This window comes from Psammomys obesus, unplaced genomic scaffold, assembly GCF_907164565.1.
Source record: "Psammomys obesus unplaced genomic scaffold, mPsaObe1.curated_primary_1811, whole genome shotgun sequence".
Lineage (NCBI taxonomy): Eukaryota > Metazoa > Chordata > Mammalia > Rodentia > Muridae > Psammomys > Psammomys obesus.
Genome location: NW_026592118.1, coordinates 8,730,806 through 8,749,657, shown reverse-complemented (window position 1 = coordinate 8,749,657; position 18,852 = coordinate 8,730,806). Strand labels below are relative to the sequence as shown.

General features: G+C 40.0%; 1 protein-coding gene across 2 annotated transcripts in view; it reads left to right on the top strand.

The window, feature by feature from the left end:
• Ube3c (ubiquitin protein ligase E3C) overlaps positions 1-18,852 on the top strand; it is a 100,528-nt gene that overhangs the window by 9,743 nt on the left and 71,933 nt on the right. For both annotated transcript variants that reach the window (XM_055612646.1, XM_055612645.1), the window contains exons 2-6: positions 6,955-7,008; positions 9,698-9,772; positions 11,140-11,286; positions 15,488-15,603; positions 18,603-18,760. In XM_055612646.1, coding sequence (XP_055468621.1) covers positions 6,955-7,008; positions 9,698-9,772; positions 11,140-11,286; positions 15,488-15,603; positions 18,603-18,760 — 550 coding nt within the window. The remainder of the gene's footprint in view (positions 1-6,954; positions 7,009-9,697; positions 9,773-11,139; positions 11,287-15,487; positions 15,604-18,602; positions 18,761-18,852) is intronic.

The window sequence follows — 18,852 nt, the reverse complement described above, 5'->3', positions numbered from 1 at the left end:
TATCTATCTATCTATCTATCTATCTATCTATCTATCTATCTATCTATAATTACAGTTTATTCACTTTGTATCCCAGCTATGACCCCCTTCCTCATCCCCTCCCAGTCCCACTTTCCCTCCCTAATCTCTTCCTGTGCCCCTCCCCAAGTCCACTGATAGGGGAGGTCCTCCTCCCCTTCTACCTGACCCTAGCCTATCAGGTCCCATCAGGACTGGCTGCATTGGCTTCCACTGTGGTCTGGTAAGAGTGCTCCCCTCTCAGGAAGGTGATCAAAGAGCCAGCCATTGAGTTCATGTCAGGGACAGTTCCTGTTCCCATTACTATGGAACCCACTTGGATACTGAGCTGCCATGGGCTACATCTGTGCAGGGGTTCTAGGTTATCGCCATGCATGGTCCTTGGTTAGAGTATCAGTCTCAGAAAAAACCCCTGTGCCCAGACTTTTTGGTTCTGTTGCTCTCCTTGTGGAGCTCCTGTCCCCTCCAGATCTTACTAACTCTCCCTTCTTTCGTAAGATTTCCTGCACTCTGCCCAAAGTTTGGCTATGAGTATCAGCATCTGCTTTGATACATTGCTGGGTAGAGTCTTTCAAAGGCCCTCTGTGGTAGGCTCCTGTCCTGTTCCCTGTTTTATCCCTCTTCTGATGTCCATGCCGTTTGCCTTTCTGAATGAGGATTGATTGTCTTACCCAGGGTTGTACTTCTTGCTTAGCTTCTTTAGGTGTACAGATTTTAGTATGTTTAATCCTATATTGCATGTGTATGCTGGAGAGGATGTGGAGAAAGGGGAGCCCTCCTTCATTGCTGGTGGGAATGTAAACTTGTACCACCACTTTGGAAATCAATCTGGTACTTTCTCACACAATTAGGAATAGTACTACCTCAAGATCCAGCTATACCACTGATAGGCATATATTCAAAATATGCTCAAGCCTACAAAAGGACATTTGCTCAACCATGTTGTTCATAGCAGCTTTATTCGTAGTAGCCAGAATCCAGATGTCCCTCAACTGAGGAATGGATACAGAAATTGTGGTACATTTATGCAATGGAATACTATTCAGCAATTAAAAACAAGGAAATCATGAAATTTGCAGGCAAATGGTAGGTATAGAAAAGATCATCCTGAGTGAGGTATCCCAGAAGCAAAAAGACACACGTGGTATACACTCACTTATAATGGACATTAGACATATAATATAGAATAAGCATATTAACACTTGTTTATGTTTTTTTGAGACGGGTCTTACTATAAAGTCTTGGCCAGCCTGAAACTTGCTGTGTACCCAGATTGTCTGAAATTGGTAACTACCCTCCTGTCACTTTCTAGGTGCTGACATTATAGGTGTGTGCTGCCATATAAATGTACTACCATACCAGGCAGTATCCACCCCTCCCCATTCAAATAACACTTAAAGGAGTATTCTTGTGACAGTCTATAGATTAAATTCCTGGAAGTGAAACTTCCATGTGCAAGGCTTTGGATTGAATAGGTGTTTCTAAGTTACCTCTGAGGAAGTTATGTCAGAGTATAAAAGCCTGTTCTTCCTATCTGTCCTCCACATTGCATTAGTTAGCTTTAAATACCTCAAGCACATGTTAGAAATGAGTTTAGGATCACAAAGAAAGAGACCACTATTTTAACTGAAGTGTCTGAATGAAGCAGATGCTTGACTTATGACCAAGAAGGTGCACTCCGGAAGAGCCAACATACACCAAGACAGGAAGTGCATTTGATTTTTATACTGAGGAAGGTGGTGACTGTATCTTTTCCCTGTTGGCTAGTCTGAAAAGAACTGATTCATAGGAAATGGAGGAAGAAGGAAGGGAGTCACTGCTCTTAGCAGAAAAGGACCACAGCTCCAGGCATCAAGTTCCTAGAATGGAGTACTGTGCATTTGAATAAACAGAGGTTTTACTGGATGGGGAAGATTAAAATATTTACAAGTCTTAGAAGGTGGGGGAGGATGGACAAAAGATCAATTCCTTGTCCTACATACAAGTTTTATAGTGTTAGAAAGACTCATATTTGATATTTCTTCCACAGTAGGTAAAAAGTCCTTATTTCATTATAAGTTTTAACTTTTTTTCTTAAAGTAAAGTTGAAGTTCTTGTGCTTAAAAGATTTATTTTTGCCTGGGGGTGGTGGCACACACCTTCAATCACAGCACTCAGGAAGGCAGAGGCAGGCAGATCTCTGTGAGTTTGAGGCCAGACTGGTCTACAGAGGCCAGGGGAGCCAGTGCTACACAGAGAAACCCAGTCTCAAAAAACTGAGAGACCAAAAGATTAAAAATCAGTTATTATTAAAGTTTAAGGCCTGAACTAGCTAGATGAGGTCCAGTAATGCCCTGAAGGGAAGAACCCACCTTACTGCATTCTTTCCCCACTCACTAGAGATACAGTTGCTAGGGAACTGGCCTAGGGAGGGACACCAGATCATTAATGGTTTGGGGACCTTCTTATAGCCAGTCAATTCAAAATGCAGCATTTTGACCAATAGATGCTTGCCAGGCAGGAATCGCTCCTGCCTTGGGCAAGCTGGGAGGGACCAGAATCTTTTAAATCACCCAACTAACCTGAGCACGGGGTTCTGTACTCTCACAGCTTCAGCGGTGGGGGGTGTGGGCCCAAGCTGCAGCTTGTAATTTGTAATAAAAAGAACCTCATGTATTTACAGCAGAGTCTATTTATTCCTGGTCTTTTGGGGTTCCTGAACTGGGCAGAACAAAACAAAAATTTTTCTATGTGGTGCATATACTTTTGCTGATTTTTCTCTTTGGTTGTTGTAACAGGTCATGTTTGTGCTATTCCAAATATTTGTTTCCACTTTGTCACGTCTTGAATCTTGGTTATGATGTTGTACTTTGTAAAAAAATTTGAATTCTGTGATCAAATTTATACTTCTTTTTTTTTTTAAATTTATACTTCTGAGTTAAACTTTGTAGCCATTTTAGAGAATGCCAACCTCCACATTGAAATTTAATTTAATTAATTTATTTCATATCCAAAGTGATGGTGTTACATCTTTATTAAAAACAAAACAAAAAACTATTTGGGCTGGGTATACACCTTTAATCCCAGCGCTCTGAATTTGAGGCCAGCCTCGTCTACAGAGTGCATTCCAGGACAACCAGGACTACGCAGAGAAACTGCATCTTGATTTTAACAAAGAATTCAGTAGCTGTGGTTTGGTGATGCAGTCACAGGATGGAGCTTCATAGCCTATGTTACTTTGTGGATTATGATCAGAATTTCTGACTGCCTTGTTGCAGGCTGGTTCATTTCTAGCAGCATGGTGAAATTGCACTTTGCTAGTGTGAGTCACATTGAAAATTAGGGTCATGCCTGTGCTTTTCATTCCTGCTGACTGCTGAACCTGATACCAGTTAGATATTAAAGGAAAATAGTTCTTTTTGAAGTCTGAAGGTAAAGATGATTATATAAACAAAGGTATTGATTATGACTAGGATGGTTGGTGTATCTCCATCACACTTCTGACTCTTTGAAGGCTTCTTTTAGTCTTTCTTATAAACTCGCTAACTACAAAGAGTCAACAAGTAGATTGAGCCTTTTGAGATTTTTTTTTTAATGCAGTGACTGAGATAATGAACTTGTCCTAGTATGTACCCCAATTCCAGGGGAATCCACCTTCAAAGGTTTTTATCTTGTAGCCATTTTAAGACCTCTGTTGGATCCTGATCAACTAAAGGTTATGGCTACAAAACTGCTGAGTAACCTGCCAAAGTTAGGGTTAGAAGTGATGACTCTTGACAAATCAAATAAGATAGTTGACAAGATTCTTTACAGTTGCAGTCCAAGGATAGACAGGACCAGATTGTAGAGCCACTGTTCTCCAGGGCAGTGGCTTTGTTTCTGGGAAGGAGCAACCTGTGATAGGCTAGAATAGGCTCCTATACTGAATAAGGCTGCAAAGACTTTTCTAATCTCTAAGCTAGAAGAAATGCTTTGCAGTCTATTGATGGATCATGACCAAAGTATGGTGTAACAGAAAAGGCTGTGTTGGCTAAACAAGAGGGCACAGTCTGGTACGCTCCAGTACTGGAAACTATCCAAAACCAAATCTGCTTCCTTCTATAGACAGCATTCCTAATCTCTGCAGGAACATTTAACAGTGTCAGTGTCTACCCTGGTTAAAAGCAGATGATAGGTCCAGGCTTCTGAAGGCAGCCACCTGCTTCTCTTCCACACTGGAAGCTGCTGGAGCCCTTCTTTGTCCAGGAAGATTCCATATTTCTGGACTGCAGAGTTTTGTCTGGTGTGTGTTGGTTTGTTTGTTTTTGTTTTTTAGTTTTATTCCTAATACTCCTTCAATCTCCAAAGTAATACTATTACAGTCTTTATTTTTAAAAAATTATTTAGGCTAGACAGTGGTGGCACACGCCTTTAAACCTCTGGGATGCAGAGGCAGGTGGATCTCTGAATTTGAGGCCAGCCTGGTCTATAGAGTGCATTCCAGGATAGCCAAGACTATACAGAGAAACCTCTTCCTGAAAAACCAAGGGGGAAAATTATATGGGAGCTGGGGTGGGATATGACAGCTCAATTGATAAAGCGCTTCCCATGTAAGAATGATGGTCTTGAGTTTGATCCTCAGTCATAATAGCAATGAATGAGCTTGCAATACCAGTGCTGGGGAGGTGGAGACTAGAGGATCCCTGTAACTTGCTGGCGGCCAGCCTAGCCAGATGAGGGAGCTCCAGGTTCTACTGGGAGACTTTTAATATACAGAGGGAGGTGGATCGCTGTGAATTCAAAGTTAGCCTTGATAGATGTTCTCTACTGAGAAAATGAGCCAGTTCAAGTCAAATTAAAGTATAAAGGCGGGTTTATTGGGGACAGTTCTTGGGTGGGTTCACCACTTGCAGAATGGGGCCAGGAAGTTGCCATTCAGAGGGAAATAGAAAAGCGGGAGCCAGAGAGAGAGAGAACCAAAAATGTTTGGATTATATAGTGAGGAACATCCGAGGGAGGAAGCCCAGTTAAGATAGGGACTGAGGGATGCTAGGAGAACCTGGAGGACTGATCTGCTTTGGTATATTAAATAGGCACCTCAGCCGCTAATCCCAAGTCTGAATCTCAACAATCCTGATCTGTATGAGACCCTGTCTCAAAACCAAAAACAAACAAATGGGGCTGGAGAGATGGCTTAGTGGGTAAGAGCACTGCCTGTACCACCAATTCCAAGGGATCTGACACCTTTACACTAACGAACATAAAATAAGATAAAATCAATTATTAAAAAAAAAAAGAAAAAAAGAAAAACCCAAGGTGGACAGTTCTGCAGAATGAACACCTCATACAACCCTTCTTTAAATTTAATTTAATTTAAAATTATTTTATTTTGCCAGGAATGGTGGTGTGTACCTTTGATCCCAACACTCAGGAGGCAGAAGCAGGCGGATTTCTGTGAGTTTGAGGACAGCCAGGGCTACATAGAGGGAAACCCTGTCTCCAAAAAAAAAAAAAAAAAAAAAAAAAAAGACTAAATAGATATTTTTGTCACTTTTGGTAATACTGGAGGTTGAACCAGGGGCTTCATACACACTATATAAAGGCACTAAGATATATATCTCTAGCTGCCCCTACCAAACCTTTTTTTTTTTTTTTTTTCTTTCCTTCTTTTTTTTAAAAGATAAATTCTTAAAATCTCATTAAGTTACCCAGGCTTGCCTTAAATTTATCTTGAGTTGCTGGGATTATAAGCCTTTTTTGGTTTAAAATGTAATTTTAAAGGTAATATATTTTGTTCATTGGGTTTATTATAAGTGTACGTTTTCCACCATAGAGCTATAAGAGCTTTTCTTCAAATAAATGCATATTCTTAGTTTTTGAAAAAATTATCAGAATAGTTACATTGTGTTTTCTGTGTTCTAAGTTGGAGTTGATAGTCCTGAGGTTTTATTTTTATGTTTCTCTAATCCCTGGGTTGGTGTCTACAAGGTTTCTTTGTTGTGATTTGCTATCTTTCCTTGGTAATTGTGAATATCATGAGTTTGAGGCAAGGGAAATCCTTATTCTTAAGCTTTGGACCACTGGTATTAGCATGGTTCAGTGGGTCTTATCTCAGCAGTTACTGCTTGGTGCTTAAGACTGTTCTGTCTGTTGACTAATTTTAGTGAAGATCAGATTTCCTCCCACTTCTTTATTCAGTTACTTGTCTAATAATGGAGACATGGAAATAGAGCTGGCCTTATGAATTAAAATACAAGACTATTGTTACTGTGTAATGTTACTTGAATCTTGAGATAATGTTTTAAAACAAAGCTGGTAGACAGGGTTAAGATAGAAATTCAAGACAGGAACTGTTATGGATGAATGTTGGTGGGGACAGCTAAGTGCTGTGTGGGATGCTGAGTGGGCCTTGGGAGCAGGTAAAGTCCACTAGTAGAAAGCTTGTGTAGTTAAGATTGAGCCTGTATTAGTTTCCTGTTGATAATCTGGTTGTGTAGAGTAGTGGAGAAGACTCTGTTCAGATTAGAGAGCTCAATTTGAAAAGGGACAGTTTTTGACAGATAGTATTTCTGTAGCTTTTCTGTATCTAAAGACTTTAAAAGGCCAGTTTCAGGAACAACTTTTAGTAACAATGGGGAAGCCTTTAATAATTTTAAAGGAAATTGTGTGGCCTTTGGACACATGGTAGCTAAAGGCTGTTATTTGATGTTTTCTGTGATGAAACTTGAGTTTTATTTAGCTTTGTATCATGCTGGAGAAGCTTAGTTCTATATATTATGTGATTGTATGTCAACGTATATGCTTATTTTACAGTGTTCATTTGCATATGTTGTTCCCCATGTGCCAGAAAAAACAGGGAGTCTTAATTTAAGTAGATCTTTGGGAATCCTTTTTGGGTCGGAACATTTTGTAATCTTTGTATGATGATGTTTTCAGGCTTAAAATGATAATCCTAATCTTGTCTGGTTTTGGATTTAGGAAGAAAAGGCTTCTCTTTTACATCGCACTCAGGAAGAAAGACGGAAGAGAGAGGTAATGGTTTTGATTATCCTATATTATTCTTTATAGACCCTCTTCTGCAGTGTGTTTTTTTTTTAGTTTTGATTTACATGTATATATGTTACATGTGTTTATCTTTTGCAAAAGTTTTGAATGTGTTCAATTTTCCCAGTAAGTTTTTTATTCTGGAATCACTGTAGAGAAAAAAATGGGCTTATGGCTGAGTTCTGGCTAGAGAGGAATGTGAGGTTTTGGTTACCTTTTATGCTTATAAGGTTTCTAGAACTAGAAAAGCTTAATGTGCAGTGTTCATATTTTTTTAAATAAGGAGAAATCGCAACTTTAAAGTTCTTGTCTTAGCTATTTAGAAAAAAAGATAAAAGGAGCTAATTATATTCTTTTTTTGCTTTGTTAGTTTGCTTGTTTTTATAGTTTTTTAAAAATAGTATATGCTTATTTTTATGTGCATTGGTGTTTTGCCTGCATGTATCTCTGTGTGAGGGTGTCCAATACCCTGGAACTGGAGTTATAGACAGTTGTGAGCTGCCATGTGGGTACTGGGAATTGAATTCAGTGCCCACAAAGTAGCCAGTATGCTCTTAACCTGAGTCATCTCTCCAACCTGTTTGTTTTTTTTAAATACCTGTTTCTTGCTTTTCTTGCCAGCCTAGCTACGTAGCCCAAGCTGATTTAAAACTCCATTTCCCTGTCTCCTGGATTGCTGGAATTGCAGTTTTGTGTCATTGTGTCTGACTTTGATGTTATATCTTTTGGGCATAGTTACTTCAAATAACTTCGATGGTTAATCATAACTTATATTGTAAGGCCTGCTTTTCTAGATACGAGTTTTGGGTCTTGTTATTTTACTTATTTATTGTTTATTACTTGTTTTTTGAGACAGGGTCTCTCTGTAGGCCTGGCATGGGTCTTGTTATTTCTGTGTAGCCTCTGGCTCTCCTGGAACTCTGTCTATGTAACAGGTTGACCTTGAACTTCTAGATCTGCCTGTCTCCACCACTGCCCTGGGTTTTGTTATTTCAACAATTCATTTTTGCATTTAATAGATGTCTGAGAGCTTGTGGTTTGCCAGGTTCTGTTGTGTTTTCTGGAGATACAGGTAGTAAACAAGACAGATAGGGACCTTGCTCTGTGGTGGTAATAGCCAAGGACTAAAATGATCCTGAGAGCTGTTAAGACAATAGAGTCATGGCTAATCAATGAGGAGGCTGAGATAGATGGGCACTGAAGGTAGGGTCATGAGAGAGAAGGCTGAGAGGTTGCTGCTGTGCAAGCTGAAGGAAGAACATTTCTAGTACAGAGACATAATAATATCAGAAACTAATTTGCAGCATCATCACTGTTAACGTTTTTGGATAGAATGTTATTCATATGTGAGGACTATCCTCTCAGCAGCATTTCTTCCCTCCAGTTATGACAGATCACCAGTTGCACAGGTAAAGTCGCCTCAGTTGAGATTCAAATGCAATACCTGGAAAGGTATTTACTTGTTGGTATTTTCCACTATTTGAGGAAGTTTTGCAGTGTGTCTGACACTTTGTTTTTTATGTCCTTTTCTCTTTCCTTTTTTTTTCTTTCATATATCTATGATGGGATTGTAAAATGGTGGTAGCATCTTATAAAACGTCATAGAAATGTTTGTATTCAAGAAATGCAAGGATATATCCTTCAAAAAAAGTGGACATGTTTATAGCACTGTTGTTCATAATAGCCCACAGTGGAAACAGGGCAATTGCCTACCAACTGATGAACAGATAAACAGAATATGAGATAAGTGTATGATAAAATATTATTTGGCCATAAAAAGGAATGATATGCTGACATGCCAGAGAGTGTATGAACATTGAAAACACCATGCCAAGTGAAAAAGGCCAGATTGAATGACGCTATTGAATGAGATGCGCAGACTAGGAAAATCCATTGAGAAAAGTGTATGAAGGTTCAGTCAAGGAATGAAGGGTGACTGCTAAAATAGGTAAAGGGCTTCTTTTGGGGAATGATGAAATGCTCTGAAATAAGGTGGTGGTAATACTCTAGGCAGTGGTGGCACACACCTTTAATCTTAGCACTCAAGAGGCAGAGGCAGGCAGATCTCTGAGTTTAAGGCCAGCCTGGTCTGGTGAGTTTCAGAACAGCCAGGGCTACACAGAGAAACCCTTTCTTAACAACAAAAAAGGTGGTAGTAATGGCTACATAATTTTCAGTACATTAGAAATATGTTTAGTGATGGGATTAGAGAGATAGCTCGGTATTCAAGAATGCATAGTACAATTCCCACTACTCATGTTTGGCAGCTTACAACCATAGAAGATCCAACACTGTTTGGAGCTTATAATCACAGCTCCAAAGAATCCAATGCTTCTGGCTTCCAAGGGCACCTGCACTCACATGCACATACCCACACACAGGCATGATATGTAATTTAAAAAATTACAGTGCTGGGCATAGTGACACATACTTTTAATCGCAACTCCTGGGAAGCAAAGGCAGAAGGATCTTTGTGAGTTTGAGGACCACCAGGGTTACATGGAGAGACCCTGTGTACAAAGAAACAAACAAAATATAATGAAAATGAATCATTAAAATGTATGTTCAGAGAGTGGTACACTTAAAAGAATGAATCTTGTCTATGGAGCATACAGCTAAATGTCATTTTTACTGATGTCTAACTGATTGCTTCTTTTTTCCTTCCTTCATTATTCAGGAAGAAAGGCGAAGATTGAAAAATGCAATAATAATTCAGTCATTTATTCGCGGCTATAGAGACAGAAAACAACAAGTAAGTTCTTAAAACAGAGAGGTGGGGCTGGGAATGGGTAGGCAGAGGCAAGTGGATTTTTTTGAATTCGAGGCCAGCCTGGTCTGCAAATGGAGTCCAGGACAGCCAAGGCTACACAAAGAAACCCTGTCTTGAAAAAAGAAAAACAAGCCAACAAGCAAAATACAGCAACAACAAGAAAAACAAATGGGAGTGGGCAGGAGAAATGGCTCACAGGTAAAGTCTAAGCCTGACAACCTGAATTTAGTCTCCACAATTCACATGGTAAAAGGAGACAGCCAGCTCCTATAATGTCCACATAACATGCCAAAACACAAGCATATGTGTTGCACTCATTTTAACACTCTTATTTTATTTGGGGTATTTAAGTCTCCACTTCCCTTCAACCAACCCTGTAATCCTAGGTAGGAGAGAGAAGGTGAGTGGGGAGAGGGGCTACAAACCCCTTACTTCTCCCAGCTGTTCAGGGTTGATGAGTTCTTTTGGGGTTATACCAATCTCTCTCAGCAGCAAAAGCAGCAAGCAGTCTTCTCTATCTATCTCCTCCTAGGCACCGCACAGCAAGTCATCTTTTCCCTGTCTCGTCAGCCCACCACATTATCCATCTCTGGTCTCTCCAAACTGCCACCCCTTCTCTTTCTCTCGTGTTTATATCCCTCAGAGTCCTAGACAATGTCCCTCTCTGTGCTGTATCGGGCAGGTTATTACCAGCTGTCAAAGACCACACCCCACAGGAGGCAGTTCTCAGCTGTGGACAAACCAAAGCCCAAACTAAAATCCCACTTAGGATTAAAACAAAAGCATATTTACATAACTGAGTTTTTAAAGAAGCCAAAACTTCCATTTCAGATACCCACATACATACACAAAATAAATAAGTATAAAATTAAGAAAAATAAATTGGGTGTGGTGGTGCACACTTCTAGTCCCAGCATGGGGGGCAGGGGGGCAGAGGCAGGCAGATCTCTATAAGAGTTCAAGGTTAACCTGGTTGAGATACATGGTGAGTTCCAGAATAGCCAGGGCTATGTAGAGAGATCATGTTGCAAAAACAACAAAACGAAGAAATAAACAAAAGGAGGAGGAGGAAAGAAAAAGAAAAACTAGGAGGGAATTAGAAGCCTGTATAAGAATTTATTTTAGATATAATATTAGTTTGTACAAATAGTATATCTGTCTTATATAAATTTTGCTAAGAAAATGTGTTTTTCTTAAAGATTTATGAATAGGTGAGTTTTAATCTTTCACCGATGGTCCAGTAACTCTATCTTAGTTTTTAGTCATCATACCTATAAAATACTCCGTGCTTATTTCCATCATGAAAACTATTGAGCAGTATGTTGACACATGGCTTTCTGTGCTTCCAGTACTCCATCCAAAGAAGTGCATTTGACCAGTGTGCCGACTCAGCTCAGACTGGTGGCACCTTCTGCCTTGCTGATGGTCCCAACCTTACCCTCTTGGTAAGGCAGCTTCTGTTCTTTTACAAACAGAGTGAAGACTCCAAACGTTTGGTGAGTATAAACACATTTTCACTTAGCTTTATTGGCCTATTTTCCATCTTCTTTGTTTTGGGTGTGGTGTGGAAGTAGACCAGGAAGCCAGATAATCCCACCCTGATTCTAAATGTTTGTGAGCTCTCTTGTCCCTCTCCTTTCTTCTTTTCATCCAGCTCTAACAGGCGACCTCTGTGTTGATGTGTTTTACTTTTAAAAGTCAATATACATTTTAAATTGATTTCTTTATTATGGAACTTTTAAATGTTATAAGGGTATGCAGACAGTCTGTCAGTGTGGCTCACTTTATTCTGTACAGCAGCCTCTCTGTCTTTGTCCAGTTGCTGTGAGGTACATCTTCAATATTGTTTATGTGCATATATATTTTTACTTTTTGTTTTTAAATATAGGGTCCCGTTAAGAACATTGTAACCCATTTCTCTAAAATATTTTAGGATTTTATTGCTAATGAGGGATAGAGGGAGCATTGTGTCAATGAACTGTGTTCTTAATAAAGTAGAACTTAATAACCCAAGGTATGTCTATAAAGAAATGAGTAAATAAAATGTGTGATATTCATAAAAAAAATAATAAAATAAAGTAGAACTTGTAGTTAGGTGTGATGGCTCATATCTAACAACATTCAGGCCACGGAAACAGGATCAGGAGTTCGAGGCTAGCCTGAACCACATTAGACATTGTCTTAAAAAGCAAAACAACAGCAAAAAAGAAAGACAAACCCTTATGTTTCATGGCTTCTAGGAAATATTATGAGATTTGCATATAATTGTTAGGTTAGACATTTTTATTTGTCTATAAAAACTGTGTGCTAGACAGAGCCCCTACATGGATCAAGTACAAGGCAAAGGCTGCTCTGCTGTGTGTCTAGAGCTTGGCTGTAGATCCAGCTCTGCAGCCTGAACTTGAGCTAGGCTAGGGCATGAAAGAACTTTGTATAACTGAAAATGATCAAGAAAGGCACAGGGGGGCTAGAGAGATGGCTTAGTGGTTGAGAGCACTGGATGCTCTTCCAGAGGACCCAAATTCAATTCCCAGCACCCACACGTTGGCTCAAAAATGTCTAACTCTGGTCCCAGGGAATCCAAGGACACCAGGCACCCATGTGGTACACAGACAAACATGCAGACAGCAGGTCCATGTACAAAAATAAATAATTTTTTTTTTAAAAAAGAGAGAGAAGTACAACAGCAGTGTATCTACCCACCATTCTGGACTTTGCTTCTGGGCAGCCATCTGGACTCCTGTCTGAAGTCCTAGAAGCACAATAGCAGGCCATGTAACTTTCTCTCTCAAAAGGCTGGCCTTGACCCTAGGGCTCCCTATTCCTTAATATGGAAAGGTTGCCATGGACCATAAAACATGTAGGTTTGGGAGTCTCTCCAGAGCACCTTGGTATATGAGAGCTCTTCTATGATCTGGTTCTTAAAAGGCATGCACAGACCTGCTTCAGAAGCTGGCAGTGAAACCTTGGAGTGAAATGAAGGGTTTGACCACAGCTCCAGGCACATGTAAAGGAATTAGTTCATGTGCAGATTGTGAAGTACTGAATAGAGAAAATGCCTTTCATGACAGTTGATGCAAAAAAGTGAGTTTAAATCAGATGTGATGGTGAATGCCTATGATCCAAGCACTAGGGATTGTGGTAAGTTGCGACTAACTGAGCTACAAGTGGGACCCTTTCTCAAAGAAGTAAGTTTGGAAGAGATTTCAGTTTGCTAGCAAACATGCGAGAACAGTGTTCCTGTGGGAAAAATCACCTAATTAGTTTCCCAGTTTCCACTTAGAAACAAAGTAGGTTGTCACCTTGGATAATTTTTAAGTGGTACTAAATGCAGAGTTAAACCTTTATGTCTACCCTTTTCCCCTTTACACACAGACACACACACACACGTCTATCCATCCATCTATCTATCATCTATTCATTTGTTTGTTTTTTCGAGACAGGGTTTCTCTGTGCAGCCCTGGCTGTGGTGGAATTCACTTTGTAGACCAAGCTGGCCTTGAACTCACAGAGATCTGCCTGTGTCTGCCTCCCTGAGCGCTGGGATTAAAGGTGTGTGCCACCACTGCCCAGCGACTCTATTTCTTATTGTGACGTTAATATGGTTCTCTGCCAAGACAGTGCTATGACTGCATTTTTCCTTTTTGTGTGTAGTTTACCTTAAACTATACTTAAGTTTGTACCTGCCTCACTTTTAATTGATTTTTTTTTTCTTTGAATCTCTTGATTTCTTCCACCTGGCAGCAGTTCTATGCTCCATTCTTCCTGCAACTTTTCATAAGACTTGGACTGCCTCTTCTTTCGTGCTATTCTTAGTACTGTCTAGGCCTGTTGTTATCCTGGGAAAGCCTTTGTTTTGCTTTTCCTTATTCTTCTATGTCTCTCTACGTTCTTGGTTTTTTTTTTGGGGGGGGGTGTGTTTGTTTGTTTTGGTTACTAATAGTCATTCATCCTTGGTCGACACTTAAGATGTGTAAGAATAGTTTGGGGCTCTGGAGATAGAGTTCTGTTGGGCTTACCTCAAATGTGTGTCTCAGTTAGGGTTTCTGTTCTGATGAAACATGAAGAACAACTGAAGGAAAGAGTTTAAAGTCAATTAGGTCAGGCACTCAGGGCAGGAACCAGGAGTCAGGAGCTGATGCAGAGGCCAGCAAGGGGTGCTGCTAATGGGCTTGCTCCTTGTGTTATGCTCAGCCTGCTTTCTTATAGAACCCAGGACCACCAGCCCAGGGATGAACCCAACAACAATGGTCTGGACTCTCCCACATGAATTACTAATTAGGAAAATGCCCTAAAGGCTTGCCTGCAGGATCTTATGGAGGCATTTTCTCAATTGAGGTTCCTCTCAGATGACTAGCTTGTGTCAAGTTGACATTAAAACTACAGAAACAAACACGTACAAAGCAAAATAGTTTTAAATATTTACTGATCCACCTTTAGTAAATAACAAAAATTAAGCAAAACATATTTAATGAGTGCAGCTTTTTGGATAATGTACATCAGTCACTTGTCAAATCTGGGGGAGGACTAGATGGCTCAGCAGGTTAAAGGCACGTGTACCCAAGTGTGATGATCTGAGTTGGACTCCTGGGACCAATATTTTATTCTTGGAGTTCCTACAACTGTCTCTTAGCTTTTTATCATGAATAGTTTTTTGTCTTATTTTTATTTGTTGATAGGAGCCACAAAATTTTAGATAAGGTAGAAAGTTTGTATTATGTTGGTTCCCATGAAAATGGACATGGTGGCCCCAGATGCCTTAAGAAGCTATATCTGTTGACATATGGAAGTCGACAGTGTATCACAGAATTACTTCCTCCCAGCTATAATTTGCTAGATAAGATACTTTCCTATTATTTTCAGTGTTTTAAAAACATATTAAGGAAATGTTCATATCAAGGAGAAACTGCTTAAAGATAATAGTCAAAGCAAAGCTCATTTGACACATTCATAACCCCCTATATTTCAGAGTGATCTTCTATTTTCAGGCAATATAAGTAGGTCTTATGACATGAAAACAGAATACGAGCCTATTTTATAAACACATAGTGGAGAAAATAGAAGAGAGTCCTTGTTAGGTATTGAGTTTTTAGAGTCATTTGCGGCATCCACATGCATACTGTTTATAGTCAAGCCTTGTGAACACAAGCAACCGAATCTTAACATTCTACTTTACTAAACTCATAGGCCAGTAGTTGTATCTCAAAAGGGTGGGCACATGACCAGCCCAGTTATATGATTGATTGCCTTCCTATGAGGAGTGTGTGGGGCAAGTTTCCCTGTAGTAAATATGGGTAGATAAGATAACTTAAAAACAACAACAACAAACCCTTAAGTAGGGCATTGCGTTAGAGAAAGGAATCAGAAAGAAAGGATGCTGAGAGTGTACAAGCCTATACACAGAAAGGCAATTTCAGGTTAGTGCTGGATTTCCCCTGTGTTCTTCTGGTGTATTGCTTCCTTTTGCATATGTGTTACTGTTGCTTTAAATAGAATGAGCTTTATGTGTTCTTTGTTTAGAGACTAATGTAATGTAAATTAACATTGAATATTCTCACTTAGAGACCTTACTCTTATCAAGTTTTGATTAGATTATTTAAGTGTGGAAAATATGTAAAGACATTTTTAGTATTATTTAAATAAGCAAGCAAATATTTATGGGTTAAATACTGTATTTTTTATGTTTTACTCTTACAGATATGGCTATATCAGAACTTAATTAAACACAGCTCTCTGTTTGTCAAGCAGTTGGATGGATCAGAGAGACTGACATGTTTATTTCAAATAAAGAGGTTGATGAGCCTTTGTTGCAGGTAACTTTTGTCAGAGTTGGAAACTTAGAGAATGTTTGAGATAACTTTAGTGTTTACATGCTTTGGAAAGCAGCTTTGTTTTATTTTATTGGTTTTCTGATTTTTAAAAAAATGTATATGGATGTTTTGGTGCATATGACTGTACACCAAAGAGGCCAGAGACAAGAAAAGTATATGAGATCCCCTGGAACTGGACTTACAGAGGTGAGCTACCATGTGTGTTCTTGGACTTAACCCCAGTCCTCTGGAGGAATAGCCAGTACTTTTAACCACTGAGCCATCTCTCTATATCCTGTGGTTTTCTGTTTCCTTCTCTCCCTCCCTTCCCCTCTCCTTCCCTCCCCTCCCCTCCCTTCTCTCTTCTTCCTCTCCCTCTCCTCTCTCTTTTTTCCTTTCTGATAGCATCTAGTTTTTCAGCCCAGGCTGGCCTTGAATCCATCTTTATTGTCTCGGCCTCTCAAGTGCTGTACTAAAGTGTAGATACCATTGTAGGAAGACATAGATGTTAGCAAATACTGGGAGGATTAAAAAGGAAAAGATATGAGGTAGATATGAGAAGATATGAGGTAGCCAAATGGAAAGGTCTTGGTGAGGAGATCAGTTTGAGGTAGGAGTGTTTTTGTTTTTTTTTTTTTTTTAAATGATTTATTTAATTTTATTATATGTGCATTAGTGTGAAGGTGATAGATACCTTGGTATTGGGAATTGATGTTGCAGTCAGTTATGAGCTGCCATGTAAGTGCTGGGAATTGAACCCGCGTCCTCTGGGAGAACAAACAGTGCTATTAACCTCTGAGCCATCTCTCCAGTTGCTAGGAGTAGTTCTTGATGTGCTAGGTCAGAGCTAGCCTGTAGGGAAGAGCTAGTTTTAAGGATCTTGGCTTTGTGTGAGTAAATAGGGAAGCCAAAGGAAAGTTTTAAGCAAGGTCACACAACATAAATTTTTTCCTAAAAATTTCAACATAAGGGCTGGAGAGATGGCTCAGAGGTTAAGAGCACTGCTTGCTCTTCCAGAAGTCCTGAGTTCAATTCCCAGCAACTACATGGGGGCTCCCAACCACCTATAATAATATCTGGTGCCCTCTTCTGGCCTGCAGGTACAACACTGTACACATAATAAGTAAATCTTTAAAAAATTCTTTTTCAACATAAGGGAGTAAAAAGATGCTGTACCAGGTACTCACTGCCTACTTTCTCAAGTCAGCAGGGATTTTTTTTTTTTTTTTTTTTTTTTTTTGGCCTATCTAGACAAGGCTGGATTTAGGATTAATAAAGTCATGCACCACTGTGCCAGCATGGAGTCAGTACTTGTTGCAGTCACCAAGTTGAATGTTTTGCTGAACCATTGTAATTTCTGTCTCCTGGTAGCACTCTACTCCCCCAGATACTTCCACATCCAGTTCTAAAAAGAAGGGTGCTAATAAAAACTCAATATCATTATTAGTCTGTGAAAATGATTAAAATTGGTGTTACTTAAATACAGAGAGGCCAGACACCTGTGTTGACAGGCCCAGGTTAGCAGTAGGCACTGGGTGAAATTACTCGGTCCATTCTTGGGTTCCTTTTTGCATTAATCATCACAGACAGAATCTGTGATGACAGTGTACCATTGATATTTGCATCCAGAACTTTACCCTCCCAACACTTTCCTCCATTGGTTATGTTGGAAATAACTGCAGGATAGGCAGAACAGGCAGCACTGGGCTTCTGGTGAAGGAGTTCAAGATACATATGGGTTTTCAGTGGAGCCACTTGAAATGCATGGTTTTAGAGGCTAGAAGAACATCAACCTTGATAGGACTCAATGGATTCTGTGAAAGATTAACAAGACTAGCCCCTTGGGGGCCGCTGAAAAGAGAAGGAACCAGCTGATTAAAACTGAGGTGGAAAAGAGGGACAGGTCATAATGAATACTTTCATCTGAGCCTCAATATGGTTAAAGCCAGATTCTTAGATGACTCTTGGTCAGGCCCTAGTATTTCATTGTAAGGGTAGTTGAATGGTGTATCTGACAGTAATCTGCTTTCTCTTCCTGAATGAAACCTTTGCTTTATACAGCTTATTTAGTGCTTGGTGGGAGCCATGGCTCTGCTCTCAGGCATCAGTTTCCTTTTCAAGTTTGTTCATGTCTTTTTAAGTATGGGGTATAGAGTAGTACTTCTAAGAAAAGACATGGAGGAGCTGGAGAGATGGCTTGGTGGTTAAGAGTGCTTGCTGCTTTTGCAGAGGCCTGGAGTTCAGTTCCCAGCACACAACCACCGGTAACTACAGCTCCAAGGGCTCTGACACACTCTGGCTTCTCACAGGTACCTGTACTCATATACACATACACACATAGACATGTTAAAATTTCTTTCTAAAGGCATAGAGCCTGTTTTTATTTTTATTTTTGGTTTGTTTGTTGAGACTGGCTCTTCATACAGAGTCCCAACTGGCCTGGAGCTCACAAAAAGTCTATTTGCCTCTACCTCTGTCTCTGTGTCCACCTCCTGAGTACTAGAATACAACCACCACACCTGGCTGTAGTCCATCTTAAAACCAGACTGTGACAGTTAAGACCCCTTTTGCCTGTAGTCCTCCTCTTAGCAAGAAGAGAGGCTTCAGTCAGGACAATGCATGACCAGAGAGTATGTTGTACTCTACTGCTGGGGACCTGCAGACCTAGGCAGTCCTGGTGTCACTGTTGTAGATATAGGCACTTTTTCTAGAAAGCCTTAAACAGGTGAAAAAATACTTCTCTTGCAGCAATCCATGGGATGCAATCTTGGTTGTCCTCTGCTGTCCCTCTCTGAGACTGTATAGTTTTCATATCTACCCGCTAAAGGGATACTGTTGACACAGTAAAAGTCTCAAGAGTCTAAACATTGTTGCTTGAGCCCTGCTTATTTTCAGAGACAATGGCAGTGGTGCAGTAGCTCACATGCTTATCACAGGAGCTGGAGGAGTCCGGAAAATGGCAACTCTGGCTTTCTAGTAAGTGTGTGAATTTGTTTTTACAGATTGCTGCAGAACTGTAGTGATGACAGTTTGAATGTTGCACTTCCAATGCGAATGCTTGAGGTGTTTTCATCTGAGAATACATACTTGCCTGTTTTACAAGACTCTGGCTATGTGGTGTCAGTGATTGAACAAATCTTGCACTACATGGTTCATAATGGTAAGTGGGGGCCAGACCTGTGGAGGTGGGCATCATTGTGGAGGCGGGCATCATTGTGGAGGCATGCTCAGGCCTGTGTGCTGTTGAGGAGG